General features: G+C 40.6%; 1 protein-coding gene across 4 annotated transcripts in view; it reads left to right on the top strand.

The window, feature by feature from the left end:
• BBX (BBX high mobility group box domain containing) overlaps positions 1–16532 on the top strand; it is a 46699-nt gene that overhangs the window by 24645 nt on the left and 5522 nt on the right. For 3 of the 4 annotated variants that reach the window (XM_072136084.1, XM_072136083.1, XM_072136080.1), the window contains 6 exons: positions 3549–4335; positions 8733–8862; positions 11059–11204; positions 11364–11456; positions 12301–12468; positions 15293–15482. In XM_072136084.1, the coding sequence (XP_071992185.1) occupies positions 3549–4335; positions 8733–8862; positions 11059–11204; positions 11364–11456; positions 12301–12468; positions 15293–15482 (1514 nt within the window). The remainder of the gene's footprint in view (positions 1–3548; positions 4336–8732; positions 8863–11058; positions 11205–11363; positions 11457–12300; positions 12469–15292; positions 15483–16532) is intronic. The other variant, XM_072136082.1, reaches the window with a different exon arrangement.

The raw sequence follows: 16532 nt of genomic DNA, 5'->3' as shown, positions 1-16532 counted from the left end.
TTGCAGTCTGTAGTATATGCAGTTTGCCTGTGTAGTGTTCAGGATTTCTGGCGCACCTTCTTCATGAATCTGCACTCCTCCAACTTTTTCTTGCACCTTTCACATGGCGTGTGACATATTTCTGTTTGACGTTGCATGTTAAATCTGGCACACGGTCTTCAGTGCAGAAATTTGTGTCACATGGAGAATGCGACTCAAATGTGGCACAGCCACTTCTTAAATACTCATGCAAGAAGTTTGCACTGAAAAGAATGTGCAAAGTCCGACAGAAAAATGGCGCAAGCAACTTAGAAAATGCTGGGCCATAAAGTCCTTTTAGTGATTTGCAGACCACAGACACGACCAGAAGGATGTGAAATCTGTGCCAAACATGTAACACTGCAAGGTTTGTCCTTCCTGGAGAAAATTGTCCTTGCACTCATTGCTTTGTCCTTTTGTCATTTTTGGTCCTTCTTAGACATTTTATCTTTGAATGACCTTGTGTTTCAGATTACATTAACTCCTTACTGACAAGCCGTTATAGACATTTTTCCCTTGTCACATGGATTGATACTATTTTTCCATCAATGTAGCCTTATCAGGGCTTATTATTTGCATGATGATTTTAGACTTTAACAGTACCATTTCTTGGTACATTTAACTTAAAGTATTAATAATTGAATATAACAAAACTCAATGTCACAAAATGGAGCTTAATTAGTTTTCACCAAGATGGCTGCCCCTGGAAACTACAAATCCAATGATCTTTTAGTTCTCAGTGACTCTCCTCCCTCTTAAGCTCTGCTCCCAGAGGTGATGTAACAGACTCTCTTGCTCTGTTAACATAGTAATGATGTGTAACTGTCATCATTGCACATTACCTCACTGAGATAGGTCTCGCTACAATACCAGCCATACTCAATGCACTGCAACCAACCCACTACAGCCAAACATTGTGATGATCACATGACCTACCCAGGCAGGTGTCCTGTGTCTGAGAAAATCAACGGACTGATTAAAGGGCCAGTTGCATTTAATTCTTCATTATAGTATATGTCAGCAGTATTTTTCTGCTAAGGGGAGCAAATTTTTACATAACAACTAATTACATATTAGCCTATATCTTAAGGACCCATTTGTTTATGAATTATGCTTATTCCTGGAATACCCCTTTAAGGATTCAACGTTATTAGCTCTTTCTGGAGAAAAATTAGAAAAAAAACTGCAAAACTATTAGATACATAATAACTTCTGCAGTGTTTATTGTGCCACAGAAATAATAAGCTACTGCTATTCACAACACAGGAGCCGTGTGCAATACTCAGATTAGACTACAGTGAAAATGTACAGTGGGTATGGAAAGTATTCATATCCCTTTAAATTTTTCACTCTGTTTCATTTCAGCCAATTGGTAAGATCAAAAAAGTTTGTTGTCATTAATGTACACTCTGCACCCCATCTTCACAGAAATAAAGAAATGTAGATTTTTTTGCTAATTTATTAAAAAAATAAAAACCGAAATATTACATGGTTGTAAGTATTCCGACACTTTGCTCAGTATTGAGTAGAAGCCTCTTTTGAGCTAGTACAGCCATGAGTCTGCTTGAAAATAATGACGTTTTTCACATCTGGATTTGGGGATCCTCTGCCATTCTTCCTTGCTGATCCTCTCCAGTTCCCTTCGGTTGGATGGTGATCGTTGGTGGAAGCCGTTTTCAAGTCTCTCCAGAGATGCTCAATTGAGTTTAGGTCAGGGCTCTGGCTGGGCCAGTCAAGAATGGTCACAGAGTTGTTCTGGAGCCACTGCTTATTTTAGCTGTGTGCTTAGGGTCATTGTCTTTTGGAAGGTGAACCTTCGTCCAGAACACTCTGGAGGAGGTTTTCATCCAGGATGTCTCTTGAGTGCATTCCTCTTTCCTTCAGTTACAACCAGTCGTCCTGCCATTACCCCCATAGCATGATGCTGCCACCACCATGTTTCACTGTTGGGATTGTATTCAGCAGGTGATTAACAGTTCCTGGTTTTCTTCACACATACTGCTTATATTTAACACCAAAAAGTTCAATCTTCATCTCATCAGAGCAGAAAATTCTATTTCTCATAATCTGAAAGGCCCTTGTGTTTTTTGGAAACAGTATGCAGTCTTTCATATGTCTTGCACTGAGGAGAGACTTCTGTTGGCTCACTCTGCCATAAAGCCCCAACTGGTGGAGGGCTGCAATGATAGTTGACTTTGTGGAACTTTCTCCCATCTCCTTTCTGCATGTCTGGAGCTCAGCCACAGTGATCTAAGGGGTTTTTCCTCACCTCTCTCACCAAGGCTCTTCTCCCACGACTGCTTAGTTTGGCTGGACGGCTAGGTAAAAGAAGCGTTGAGGTCGTCCCAAACCTCTCCCATTTAAGGATTATGGAGGCCACAATGCCCTTTGGAACCGTGAGTGCTGAAGAAATAATTTTGTAACCGTGGCCAGATCTGTGCCTTGCCACAATTCTGCCTCTAAACTCCTTTGGCAGTTCCTTAGACCTTGTGATTCTCATGTGCTCTCATACATGTGCTGTGCGATCTTATATAGACATGTGTGTGCCTTTCCTATTCAAGTACAATCAGTTTAGTTAAACACAGCTGGACTCCAATGAAGAAGTAGAACGGTCACAAGGAAGATCAAGATGAAATGGACATCATCTGAGTTAAATAAGAGTGTCACGGCAAAGTGTCTGAATACGTATGACCATGTAACATTTCAGTTTTTCTTGTTTTATAAAGTAGCAAAAATATCTACATTTCTGTTTTCCTATTTCAAGATGGAGTGCAGAGTGTACATGAATGAGGGGAAAAAAAGAACTTTTTTTTATCTTGCCAATTGGCTGAAATGAAACAAAAAGTGAAAAACTTTTAAGGGGTCTGGATACTTTCTGTACCCAGGGTGTGTATGGTCTCTAAGGGATGTAGCTAATTAAAACCAGATCGTGAAACATTTATTTTCTCAAAATCATAACACATGTTTACCTATATTTCTTTACTTTACTTATTCTAGTTTAGTGCAGTGTAGGGAACCAGTTTGACTAGGTGAGTGGCCATGGAAATGGGTCAGAAAAGGTAATGTGTCCCCCTGTAGAGACTCCCTTTACTACAGACGTTCAGAGTCTTAAAGGCAACACCCTTTGTTGATGAGTTTGAATAAGGCTAAATTCATACATCGTTTTTAGACATGTTCAACTTTTAAAATGATGCTAATGAGTCTGAAGGGGCATTACCAGAGCGCTGTGCAAGAGTATTTCCCCTCCCACTGTGTGAGATTATGCAGGCAGAGGGATGGGTAGTAAGTGTCCCTTGTTTATCATGATGGTAGATATACTTTAAAAATAAATATCACAATCAACATCAAAAGTCTTAAAAAAATTATTAAAACATAAATGTATTTAATATAGAAAACATTATCTTTTAAAAATTGTCTCTGGTTGATAAGCTTTGGTGCACTGTGGTGCTCACTCTCACAATTTACCGTATTCATATTCTTCTCAGATAGTTTCACTACATCGTATCTGATGCCTATCCCTTCCTTTATAGATGTGTGTGGCATCTGAAGCAGTGAAAATAGAAATTTCAGGAAACTTAAATCCAGCACAATTGAAAGCATTGAATGTTGATGAGGCCGATGAAGTTGTCACATGTAACAGCCAGAAAGAATGTTCTACTGTTTGCAAAGAGGAAGGACTTAGTAATGTTCCAATTAAAACACACGGGTCACCTTCCACAGAACATGCAGAGGCACACTTTGTAGGATTTCTGAAACGGGACAAAGTGAAAAAGAAAAAAAAGAAAAACAAATCAGACCATGATGCTGCTGATAAAGGGTCTCCAAAGAAGAGCTGTAAAAAGAGACAGTCCTCAGAATCAGACATTGAAAGTGTCATGTACACTATAGAAGCAGTTGCAAAGGGAGATTGGAGCATGGAAACACCTTCTTCTTCCCCATGTAAGAAAATCGGTTCTACTCCTAGTCCAAATCATAACTTCTCTGACATCAAGCCAACAAAGAAAAAAGCAAAATCTAAAGAGAAGAAAGACAAGGCAGCAGAACCCACCAAAGATATGATGCAGTCAGAGACCACAGTGTTAACACATGCCACAGAATCTGAACTGCTGGAAGATATAAAAGATGAACCACTATCTCCTGCAGAGGAAGTTCTCCAATTACATCTACCAGAAATCCTAAAGGCTGAAGACTGTGACAGTAACAAAAAGTCTGAGGCATGCGGATCAAGAAAATCTGAACGTTCCTGCAAAGGTGCTCTTTATAAAACCCTTGTCTCTGAGGGAATGTTGACTACTTTAAGGGCAAATGTTGACAGAGGTAAGCTATATCAACCTATGTCATTCACTATAAATAATGATAGGATGGAGGGCAATATATAGGATTTATACACATTTGCATTATGGTTTCTGTTAATAACAGGAAGCATAACACGTTGCTGAATATTTCACATGTCCCCCATGCCATGTCATACCATAGACTCAATCTTGGTTATATACACTTGCTTGAATGTATCTAATCATATGAGGAAAACCTCCAGAATGGGGGAGAACGGTGATCTATGTAGTTTGAGTTTTGCTGATGGTGCTCATAACAGAACAAAGTCCTATGAGGGCAATTTCTAAAGATTTTTTTCTACTAAGAGATCAGAGGAGGCCGCAAAGAGCTCTCCCCACTAAGACAATGATGGTTTATTGCATGTCTCATCAATGGATGTCCAGCTAAAGGATTATCTACAAGTTGTGAACAATATTCTGGGTTGTTGTGGCTAATTTCAAGAGTTAAGTGTGTGGTACTGTGTTTCCAATCCATACAAGATATTTGTGTAGCAATATGTAAAAAAAATCTGATGAGGCCGTAATGGGCTCTTCTTTCTAGGGATCGGTGTATGTCTCATTGGTATGAACTCCTCAATCAGATGACACACTAATGTTAACCTAAGATTGTGGGGGAAAACAGGAACCTAAGTCTGCTGAATCATGATTTTATTTTCAACATATAGATGGCAATAAAGGAATCTGGAGGTAGTTTAACCCCTTACCGACATGTGACGTAGTATTACATCACGTGCGGGTGCGTGGAGAGGGCTCACAGGCTGAGCCCTCTCCATAGCCTGTAAGTCTTTGCTGCATATTGCAGCAAAAGGCTTACTGGTAACGCCACCACCGATCGCGGGTGTTTTCCCGCTGATCGTCGCCGGCAAAGCTGCTGGCGGCTTCAATAAGATGGATCTTTCTGAGGATCGTTGCTCCCCGTGACGTAATTGGGGAGCGGCAATCCGTCGCCATGGTAGCCTCGGGTCTTCTGAAGACCCGAGGCTACTTTAGATTAACCTATTCATTACAATGTGCTACAATCAGCACATTGTAATAAATACGGAGTGAAATTCCCATATACTGCCATGCTGTAGGATTGTACAGACAACCTAGGGTTGAAGTACCCTAGGGAGTCTGAAAAATAGTAAAAATTGTAAAAAAACTAATTATAATAAAAAAACTTAAAAACTCAAATCACCCCCCTTTCCCTAGAACTGATACAAATATAAATAAACAGTAAAAATGATAAACACATTAGGTATCATTGCGTCCGAAAATGCCTGATCTGTCAAAATATAATGACGGTTTTTCACTGCGTTTAACCCCGCCATTAAAAAAAAATTCTATAAAAAGTGATCAAAAGGTTGTACAGTCCTAAAAATGATAACATTGTAAACGTCATCAAAAGCTGCAAAAAATTATACCGCACAAAGCTCCGTACACCAAAGTATAAAAAACTGCATAAGACGGCAAAATCCCCCAAAAACATTTTTGCACAATTTTTGTAGATGTATGAAAACATTATAAAACCTATACAAATTTGGTATACTCGGAATCGTACCGACCCTAAGAATAAAGTAGACATGTCATTTGGGGCGCACTGTGAAATCCGTAAAATCCAACCCCACTGCAATACGGCACAAACGCATTTTTTTACCAATTTCACTACATTTGGAATTTTTTTCCCGCTTCCCAGTACACAGCATTGAATATTAAATACCACCATTTTGAAGTGTAATTTGTTATGCAGAAAATAAGCCATAACACACTTAGGACCTGTAATTGAGTTAGTGTCCCAAATTGCCCGGACAGGTTTCCTTTAATTGTAGAAGTGAGAATGTGTTGCTATGACCACTTCAGCGCTTGAGGGTAGCATGAAGAGCGGGTCGCAGTGCGTTCACCACTAGTGAGAGTCCATGCTCTTCACTCTACCCTCAAGCATTGCAGCGGTCATAGCAACGCGGTCTCACTTCTACCTCCTCTTCGCCTATTTACCTAGCAATCTGTGCCTGATGAAGATCTGAATTATTAAGACCCAAACTTTGCAAAAATTGTTATTGGATTGCTTTTCTCTTACCATTGGAATAAAAATAACATTTCCTCAATTTCTTCAAAAAAAGAGTGCCAGGTTTTTCTTCATTTACAGCTTGTAAAATTATATTCCTGGGTAGTAGCTGGACTGGGAGCACTAGTCTCTTTAATTTTAAATCTCTGCATTCAAATTTCTGCCCTGTTCCTCCTTTCTGCTGTGATATCTAACCAAAAGCCTTCTACTGATCTTACCCAGAGCAGAAGGGAGGAGCTGTGAAATATCACACAGGAGTTTATCACAGTACAGTAAAGATATTATGTAGAATTTAATGTAAACAAAGACCAAAATCTGTAAGGAATGTTTCTAGAATTATGGCATGCTGATAAAAGTTGTGTTGAGGGCACAGTTGTCAACTGAACACTAGAAAGCTGTACTGAAGAGGATTTACCAACTCTGCATAGTTGTAGTCATAAGCTGACTGTGGTGATTCACCTCAAAGCCACAGAATATCTACACTCATATTCTCACATCTTCCAACAGGTTTAAGGAATGTAAACCAAGCACACTGACATACTGGTGTGTGCCCATTCATGTAGGATCTACTCTTCTTCAAGCTTCCTGTGCCCTTGTTTCTAAGAAAAAAGGCTTTAAAAAATATACAAATAAGCCTTAGGGGCTCCAGGCTCCATTAGCAACTCGGAAGCCCGGAGCTCCTTAGCCTTATTTGCATAGTTTTAAAAGCTTATTTTTTTCAATAAATTAGGGCATAAAAAGCTGAAAGAAGATCAGATTCTGTCACAGGGGACACACACCAGCATGTAAGGGTGCTTAGTTTACATTCCTTCATCCTGGCGGTAGATGTCTTTTAAAAGACTTGTCTGGGATCTAAAAACTTTTTGTATATGGCTCCAGGATGGTAAGAATATAATAAATCTAGTCGAATAGGCAATGAAAGTGGACATATATTACTAGTTAGGATACTGGTGGGTGGGACTGCAACAGCACCAAAGGGGTGGTTAAGAGTGGTATAGGGGTCCGCACATGGACTTTTTGTTCAAATAGTTTATTTTAAGATGCCTGTTTCGGAGGTAAACTTTATCAGCTCCTCTGGAGACAGACGCTGAGACTGCATGGTGGGTGTGTGAATATTTTTAGCTTTATGTCCAAAACATTAATGATGTCCTGGATTACAAAAAACAAGGCTGCTCAAGTATATAGCCAGCCAGTCCCTTCCTAGTATGCAGCCTGCCCCTCCCTATATCCAGCCGTCTACAGTAGCCTCCCCACTCCCCCCTGTATATAGCCAGCCAGTCCCCTTTCCATCACATTAAAATAATAAACAATGGTGTAGTCACCTTTCTGACGCTTCCCCGCAGCTCCGCTGTTACAGTCCTGCCGGCAGTGACAGTTCCATACGCTGGCAGCGGCTCACAGACTATGACACCAGCCGCTTGCCTAAGTCATAGTCTATGCGATGACCGCAGCACCATAACAGCAGAGCTGCGGGGGAGCGTCAGAAAGGTGAGTACATGGTTTTTTATTTTTCAACCAGCCCTAGTCTAATCGCCACACCGGGCTCTGCGAACCAGATGCGGCCATCAAAAGAGCCACATCTGGCTCATGAGCCATAGGTTCCCGACCCCTGTTCTAGCCCATCCGAGCCTCGTATATGACATAAAATAGGCCATACGTGGATTAGTAACCACAACTGTATTGTTGCAGTCAATCAATATAGCTTTGTCTAACATCTGTGTAGGTAATGTTAGATGATAATAATGATTAAAATATGTAAAAATAAACAATAAAACTCTTGGTTTTGTAAAGTGTAGAAAAGTAGGCAATTCTGGAAGGGTTAAAATTGTTTAAAGCGTAACTCTAAAGCTATTGTGATTTTACCAAATTATTGTGACAAGGTGGAGGAGGGGAGCAGCATGAGGTGCAGAGACATACAGACAAAGTTCTGTAGAATCAGACTTGGATGGAGGACTGATAAGAAACTGGGAGATCATGTATCTCACTATTCTGTGCAGGAGGCACCTGCATTCAAACATCCAGCTCTGCTGCATACACTGACCTTCTCCCCGGTGAGCAGGGAGCAGCAGCTCCTCCCATCCCATGAAACCAACTCAGAAACAAAGTGTACACAAAGTACAGACTCCAGGGCTTATCAGCATATGGAGAGGAAGCTGCTATTGCTGCACTGAGATAATCTGAGGGGTATAGCAAAGAAACTGCTGTATGTTGGTAACAAAGATAATAGGCAAACATGTTTTACATCCCAAGAGCTATTGATTTTTGGGGAAAAAAACCTTTACAGTTACTCTTTGATGTATTTGTCATCTTGATTTTCCTTTTTTGTCCTTTTTTAGGGAAAAGAAACCTAGGGAAAGGTAGTTCATCTGATCATGAAGGAAGCTGGAATGATGAGTCCTGGTCCTTTAGTCAAAATGGAAATAAGAAGCTAAAGAAGACAAAAACAAAGGAGGAAGGAAATGTTGGGTACGTTTCATTTATTATGACAATTTATAGAAGATTGTTCCTTGGTTTGATTGATTTTACACTGAAGCTGTTATTATATTATCACATTTTGACTGTTGGGTGCTTGGGCCCAGGTGGCAGGTATTTTGACCCACTATTAATGAGCTCTTGCAATAAATGGGACCACAATACAGCAGCAAGCCAAGTTTAGGGATTCTTTTCATGATATTTTCGGACATTTCGTTTTTTAATAATTCTTTTATTTGTAGAAAACAAGTATTTTCTCTTAATTATCATTTTCTTACCCTGTTCCTTAGCTCCAAGTTTTCCTTTTTGCGATCACAGCAGTATTATCATATGCATTTGTATATACTCCAATATGAGCCGACCGATTTATAAGCCGAGCCCCCTAATTTTACCAGCAAAAACTAGGAAAACCTATTGACTGAAGTATAATATGAAGGTGGGAAATGCATTGGTCCCAGTATATAGCCAGCAAGCCCCCAGTAGTATACAGCCCGCCAGCCCCCTTTAGTATACAGCTAGCCCTCTTTAGTATACAGCCAGCCACCCCCATTTAATAGCCAACCAGCCACCCCCCTTTAGTAGCTACCCCCTTTTAGTAGCCAGCCCCCTTTAGCAGCCAGCCACCCCCTTTTTGTAGCCAGCCAGCCCCCATTAGTAGCCAACCACCCAGCCCAATAAAGTACCCAGCCAGCCCCCTTTAGTAGCCAGCCAGCACCAATTTGCCCTGCACATAACAACTGCTCTAACAGCCGGCATGTGCTCTGCCATGTGGTGCACAGTATGACATCATCAGTGGTGACCGCCGCATCATAGAGTCCGCCAGTCGGCACATTTGCTATACAAGTCTATTTTACTAATCTAATATGCTCTCTCTAACAACCCCAAAACACTTTTTGATACTCTCCTGCACCAAAGTTGCAGGCACCTGTCACAGACCTTGGGGCTGAACATCTGGCCACCTACTGTAAGAATAAAATTGACTGCATTTGTCAGGAAATAATTGCTCATTCCACTCACCCCACTAATCCCCTTCCTTCTGGTACCTTATCTTGTTCACTCTCTTCCTTTCAGCAAGGCACCTTTCCTCTGCCCTACCCACTACCTGCATCAGTGACCCCATCCCCTCACATCTTGTACAGTCTCTCTCCCCAGCAGTCACTTCTCACCTCACTAAAATCTTCTACCTCTCTCTCTCTTCTGGTGTCCCCTCTTCTTTCAAACATGCTTTTACCCCATTACTAAAGAAGCCCTCTCTGGACCCATCCAGTGCTACTAACTACAGACCAATCTCTAATCTTCCTTTCATCTCCAAACTCCTGGAACGCCTGGTCTATTCTCATTTTCCCTGCTATCTCTCAGCCAACACGCTCCTTGATCCCCTTCAATCTGTTTTTTGTACTGTATTTATTCCACTGAAACTGCTCTTTCTAAAGTCTTCAATAATCTCCTCTCCCACTGTCTCCCACTTCCTGTAAAGCAGGGGTCAGGAACCTATGGCTCACAAGCCAGATCTGGCTCTTTTGATGGCCGCATCTGGCTCGCAGCCAGGGATCTTATCCAGGGGCGTTAATACAGCTGTAGCAGCTGCTGCGCTGCCTGCCAAGACCAGGGGCCCGTATCTGGCGTGTGTCCCGGGCCCCTGTTGTGCCCCTGGCTGTAGTTATGCCCCTGGATGTATTCGGCAGAGCAGCGCAGGGTCCGCGGGGTTAATTCAGGGGCGGCACCTCCCTGCAGCATGCGCAGAAGAGCAGGCCCGCGCCTGCGCGGTCACTGCTCCGAAACAGGCTCGGGCCTGCTCTTCTGCGCATGCGCAGACGGCAGGATCGCCGGACGAGGGCGTGCAGCTACGCGGAGCAGTAGCCGCATAAGTAAATTTGAATATATGTGTAATAAAAGTTATCAAAAAAGTGTGGGGACGTGAGGATTAGCCCTTAAAAGGGCTATCCTCACGTCCCATTGATCCACCTACCACCCAATCTACCTTTATAGGTAGATGTGTGGTGGTAGGTTTCCTTTAACTTGAAGAACATACCGTACTTAGGGATAATCTGCTATGATACATCTAAAAATTGATTTGTATAAATTTATCTAGTCAATTAAAATAATTGTGCAGGATTCATAACTGTTTTTTTAATCACTAATAATAGTTTTTTTCTGTATTTTATGGACTAACTCTGCTTTGTTTAACAGCTTGGCAAAGCTGGAAGAAGAATTTGAGAAGAAATTCAATAGTCTTCCTCAGTATAATCCCGTTACATTTGATCGCAAAAATGCTTCATTGCAGAGAAAAAAGAAAAAGCCCAGAAATGGGCAAGAAGAGGAAGAGAAAAATAAAGGTAACTGTAGCTTTAAATTTTTCATCTGCATTTAATGTTGAATATATGATTGTCAAGCCATAGCTTTTAGTCTGTCTCAAAATCCTTTAAAAATCTGGTTAACATGTTTCCCTGGGTGTTACAGGCTTCAATATGTGACATTATATTGTATTTGTATAGCAGGTGCTTTACAGTCACAGAAGAAGAATCTCTTTCACAAAATTGTAAGCAAATACAAGCATAAAAAGGAGAAACAAAGTACTTTAGATAAAGGTATGTATTTGAGTATTGTAGTTGTTTTATTCCATTCTTTTCATGTTCCTTCAGCACTGTGACAGTTTGTCCTGGATGGACAACGTGTGCTGAAACGGGCTGCAAATATTACCTTTCTTTGGCCAGGTGGAGATGGAAGAGGTGAGCGCTTCTTACCCTCCCATATCCATAACAGCTTGGTGGAGTGGCCCTGCTAGGTCACAGTGCGGTGAGACATAGCGGCCTTACCACACCCTGAACATATATAAAAGAAGTCAATGCCATGGTGAGTGCCCATACAGCAGTTATGACTGTCAGAAAATCTAGAATGTTTCCAAATTTTCTCCAAATATCCATTTAGTTCATAAATAAATGGAAAACATATAACCCAAATTTTTCACCTAACATGAAGTACAAAGTGTCATGAGAAAACAGTCTCAAAATCACTTAAATATGTTAGTGTTCCAAAGTTATAATCACGTATAGTGACACAGGGCAGATTTGACAAAAAGGGGCCTTGTCAGGAATGCGAAAAGTGGGTTTGGCAGCAAGGGGGTTAAAGGACATCTACCCTCAGTTTACCTAATGGTAGACTAGTCCTACTATCCAGTTCATAAGGAACTGTTCTAAGGTTTTTTTTATATTATAACTCTATACGCCTCAATTTTGGCAAGTTCTAAAAATATTGCAATCAGTCTAGGGCGCTTGGGCTACGTCACCGGAGCTCCCTGTCTTATAATTTTTTGGAAACCCTTGGGCAACTTTTTACCTTTCACTTGCCACTGCCTGTTCCATTATGGCCTTGTTTTTAGCCATGTTCACACTTCACTTATATGTGTACATTTGTTTTTCCTAACCATTACAGAAGATAAGAACACAACTGAGAATTCCAATACTGTTACTTCCATCCCAGAGCCTACAACTACACAGGAACCACTGGTTGGAAGTCAGAAGAGGAAAGCAAGAAAAACTAAAATTACACACCTAGTGAGATCTTTGGACTGTGAGCCCTCTTCTTTAGGTCAAGTTTTGGGTAAGAATTTAACAGTCTTAATAACTTCATATATAGGGGAATACAATCGGTAGAGCACTTGTTGAGGAGGAAGGAGCTGCATTTATTTGTAGATTATAAATGATCTTCTTTATGCATATGACATACATGTACCTGGTGGAATGCCTTTATGTGGAATGAGAGCCAATGGGATCACCACAAGCTGAACCCATCTGTAACCCCTAAGATGCTGCCTTCAACCACTGTCAGACTGATGTAATGTTTGACATTGTGACAATACATATGTGTTGTTGTGTATGAAATCAGTGACTAAGCCCTTTGGTGTGCACCTAAAAAATAAGTAATTATCAAAAAATAAATATTTAGTATTACTCTATCTATAACTACCCTGTTTAACCCGTGCAGTGAGACCCCAAACTCAGTGCCAAAATACCTTTTTTCTTTGCCTCCTGCAATAAAAAGGTATCCAGAAAGTAATATTTACCCCAAAATTTTACTAAAAACAATATCAACTTATTATTGTGAAAGAAAATTTAAAAGCCCTTACACAGCTTCATAGATGGGACAATAAAACATGTATGGATTTTAAAAGATGCTGATCTTTTACAAAGTCCTACTAATGAGCTGGTCACAGAATTAACCGCTGATGGCTTCAGTTTTAGTAGTTTATGTTCTTTTCCTTTTTTCTTATTACTACTTAAAGGGAACCTGTCACCAGGAGAGCCATTTTTAGCACTCCCCCAGTCCCCACAGAGCATAATACATACACTGCCAAAGTGTTTTTGTATAAAAAATTGGTTTTACAGAAAAAAAGATATGTTATATTGTACCTTTCATTAGCATCTGCTGTGTGACTAGGCAGTTGCCTTTTGGGAGGGGCTGGAAAGGAGCAGTCCCCCCCACCCTTGGGAAACATGTGGCCTTTTCAAATATATGAATAACTCCCCACACTCGGGATTGGCTGTAGAGCAGCAGGGGGCGTCACTAAGCCAAGTGATGTGTGTTTTCATATATTAGAAAAGGTCACATGGAGAAGCTGTTCCCCAAGGGTGGGGGGGAACTGCTCCTTCCAGCTCCTCCCAAAAGGCAACTGCCTAGTCACACAGCAGATGCTAATGAAAGGTACAATATAACATATCTTTTTTTCTGTAAAACCAATTTTTAATACAAAAACACTTTGGCAGTGTATGTACTATGCTCTGTGGGGACTGGGGGAGTGCTAAAAATGGGTCTCCTGGTGACAGGTTCCCTTTAAATGCTGATACTTATTTGTGGAACTTCCATTTAAAATCCAGTTTCCATTGACTTAAATGAATGCAAAACTACATAATGTCATTGTTTTACATTTTGTTCTAAATATTGTAATCATGATGGGAAGTAGCCTTCCCTGCATATAATAAACACTAATGCAAACTTCATTAGTATGCCTACTCAAAATAAAACATTCAGAGTAAAATTTAATATGACATATAATGGAACATTAAAAACAGGAGGATTAAAAATGACTCCCCAAAGGTCAGAATGAATGCACTACTTTAAAGGGGTTTGCCCATGAAAGAAAGTTCTCAAATTTAATCCCCTAGTGATGTTTACACAAAAGAGTGTGGACGGGGACTCTCTAAGCAGAAACTTCATAATCCCTCTAGTGCTGTGAGATGTTGTATGCTGACAATGTGCTTAGATAATCAGGATCCAGGTTTAGCTACATTTGTATTTAGCTTCTGAATATTCTACTAGTATCTGACCCATAGAAAAAGAGAGATAAGAAAGATAAGAGATGATGAGATCCATCGTCTCATATAGAACACAATGACACTGTCAGCCCTGCTAACTATAACACACACAGAGTCACTTCTGTATATGCCTCCCTACCCTGGATAAAGACCTTATCTGTCTGTAGTTGTAGATTAAATCTATGCACACTGCTACTTGCCAGCAGAAAGTTCTTGTGTCTGAGCTGTTCTCATAATGTATGGGGGGAGGGGCAGGAGGCAGAGAGCACTGCATGGTGCAGACAAGAGAAGCTACTCATGACCATAGTCAGAAGATTTACAGTCGTATCCAGGAGCAACCAAATTGTGTACAGCAGGACTGACAGGTTGGAATTATATCTGTGAAATGCTGTATTTTTTGTTAATAACAGTGAATTAGAGAATGTGTTAATTAGTTATCCTAACTATATTTAACACTGCGCCAGTGTGATAATTACAATCTGCCCCTAAATAATTCATTGCAACATATGAAAATATGATATAAAATAATAATACACTACTCATGGAGGCTACAAATTACAAACCTTGCATCTAAAGTGCAAAAACTGCCTCAATCGTTGTTAAATATGTAGTGAATGGCTTTATTTTCAGTGCGAATCAATAATGCAATCCCATACAGTTTTACTGACGTTTTGGCCATGTGAGGCCTTTGTCAGAAACAGATTGCCTTGACTTGTTTGTGTAGCAGACGTGCTCTGAGCGGGGATGCTGCTGAAGTGTGTTGTGGTATAACCACTGGAGGGAGGGTTTCCAATCTGCAGGCAGCTTGATGCTGAGCAGGTTGATATACAGTCTAGTTAGAATTCAAGCATTACTTGTCATTAATTAATTAATTTTAATCTTTGCTCATACTTGGCTTAGGCGTTCCTGCTATGTGATTGCTTTCTCTGTTTGTCACATGGAAATAGAATTGCCCACTTGACTGCTAAACTCACTATGAGCAAAGCTTTAACTGAGAAATTACTGCATCAGACTCCAATATTTGCTTTAAGATTGTCCCTTAGTCATGTTTTAAAAATTGCAAATACGGTGTGTTACATATGAATTCATGTGTTTTATTTTTTTTTGTGCAGATGAAAAAACTCCTCCCTGTAGTTATCAAAGTAACTGCAGTGTGGAAGGAACTTGCAGAGCAGAGCTGACAATCTCCAGGGAGGCAGGTGTTGACCAGAGCTGCAGTATTACCCAAGACATACCAGCTGTGTCTGCTTTCTTTAGTTTAGCTGCTCTAGCTGAGGTGGCAGCAATGGAAAATGTTCACAGGTGAGTTTTGTCTTTTACTTCCTCTGTTTTATTCTGCAGTCTTAATTCTATTTTTGTTGACATTTTTCTTCAGTTCCGTGTCATTTCTAGAATAGAGGATTTAGGTAATTTGTGATGAACGGCTTTCAAGGTAGACTCTACCTGACAACTGCTTCTTGTAGAACACTAATAACAGGTGGTATTTCCATTGCGTTTACAAACACAATGGAAACGCCCATTGGCGGGTTCAGGCCGATCGCTTCCAGTGAAACAGATGCAATCGATAGCCAGCACCCGGTGTTTTGCATTGTGTACAGGCAATACACCACTGATGGTTAACGTTTGCATGTGTTTCACTGGAACCACAGATTCGATTGGGCCTAGCCCTGCCCCAGGCTTTTTAAGTGCAATGTAAATGCAATGCAAACGCCACATGCAAAATCTTAGAGGCCAATAATTAGCAAACAATTCAACAGTTAAGGGATTTGTGAAGTTAGTTTTCTTTAATATTGACGTCAATAATCACTCCAGTCAGAAATAAGCGATAGTCATTCTTTATTGAAAACATCGATTGGCAGTCCACATTCATTTCATTTGACGTTTTGGTCGCAAGACCTTCATCAGAAACTAGCTCACCGAATTGCACATGGGTAGCAGCAAAAAGAATGGTAGGTCTGGCCATCAGCAGCAGTGTGAGTAAACGTGATGCAGTGACTATTCAGAAAGACACTTCCTGAGCAGTCACTGCACCACATTTACTAACACTGCTGCTCATGGCCACAGACCTACCATTCTTTTTGCTGCTACCCATGTGCAATTCGGTGAGCTAGTTTCTGATGAAGATCTTGTGACCGAAATGTCAATAACTATGACTTATTGCTGACGGGAGTGATGAGTTATTGTTGTTGATATTGCGGAAGGGCTGGTACCCTACTCATGCACTGACCATTTCTCAATTCCTCATATTGTAGTGACGTGTTTAAGTATTTTATTTGCCAGACTTGTTTTCAGCCTGAAAACACAGACATTACTTTGAAAAAAAGATAATAGCAGATGTCTGAAATTGACTCT

The sequence above is a fragment of the Engystomops pustulosus genome, chromosome 2, assembly GCF_040894005.1.
Source record: "Engystomops pustulosus chromosome 2, aEngPut4.maternal, whole genome shotgun sequence".
In the NCBI taxonomy this organism is placed as follows: domain Eukaryota; kingdom Metazoa; phylum Chordata; class Amphibia; order Anura; family Leptodactylidae; genus Engystomops; species Engystomops pustulosus.
The sequence above is the reverse complement of the archived record's forward strand: the minus strand, read 5'-3'. Positions and strand labels throughout refer to the sequence as shown.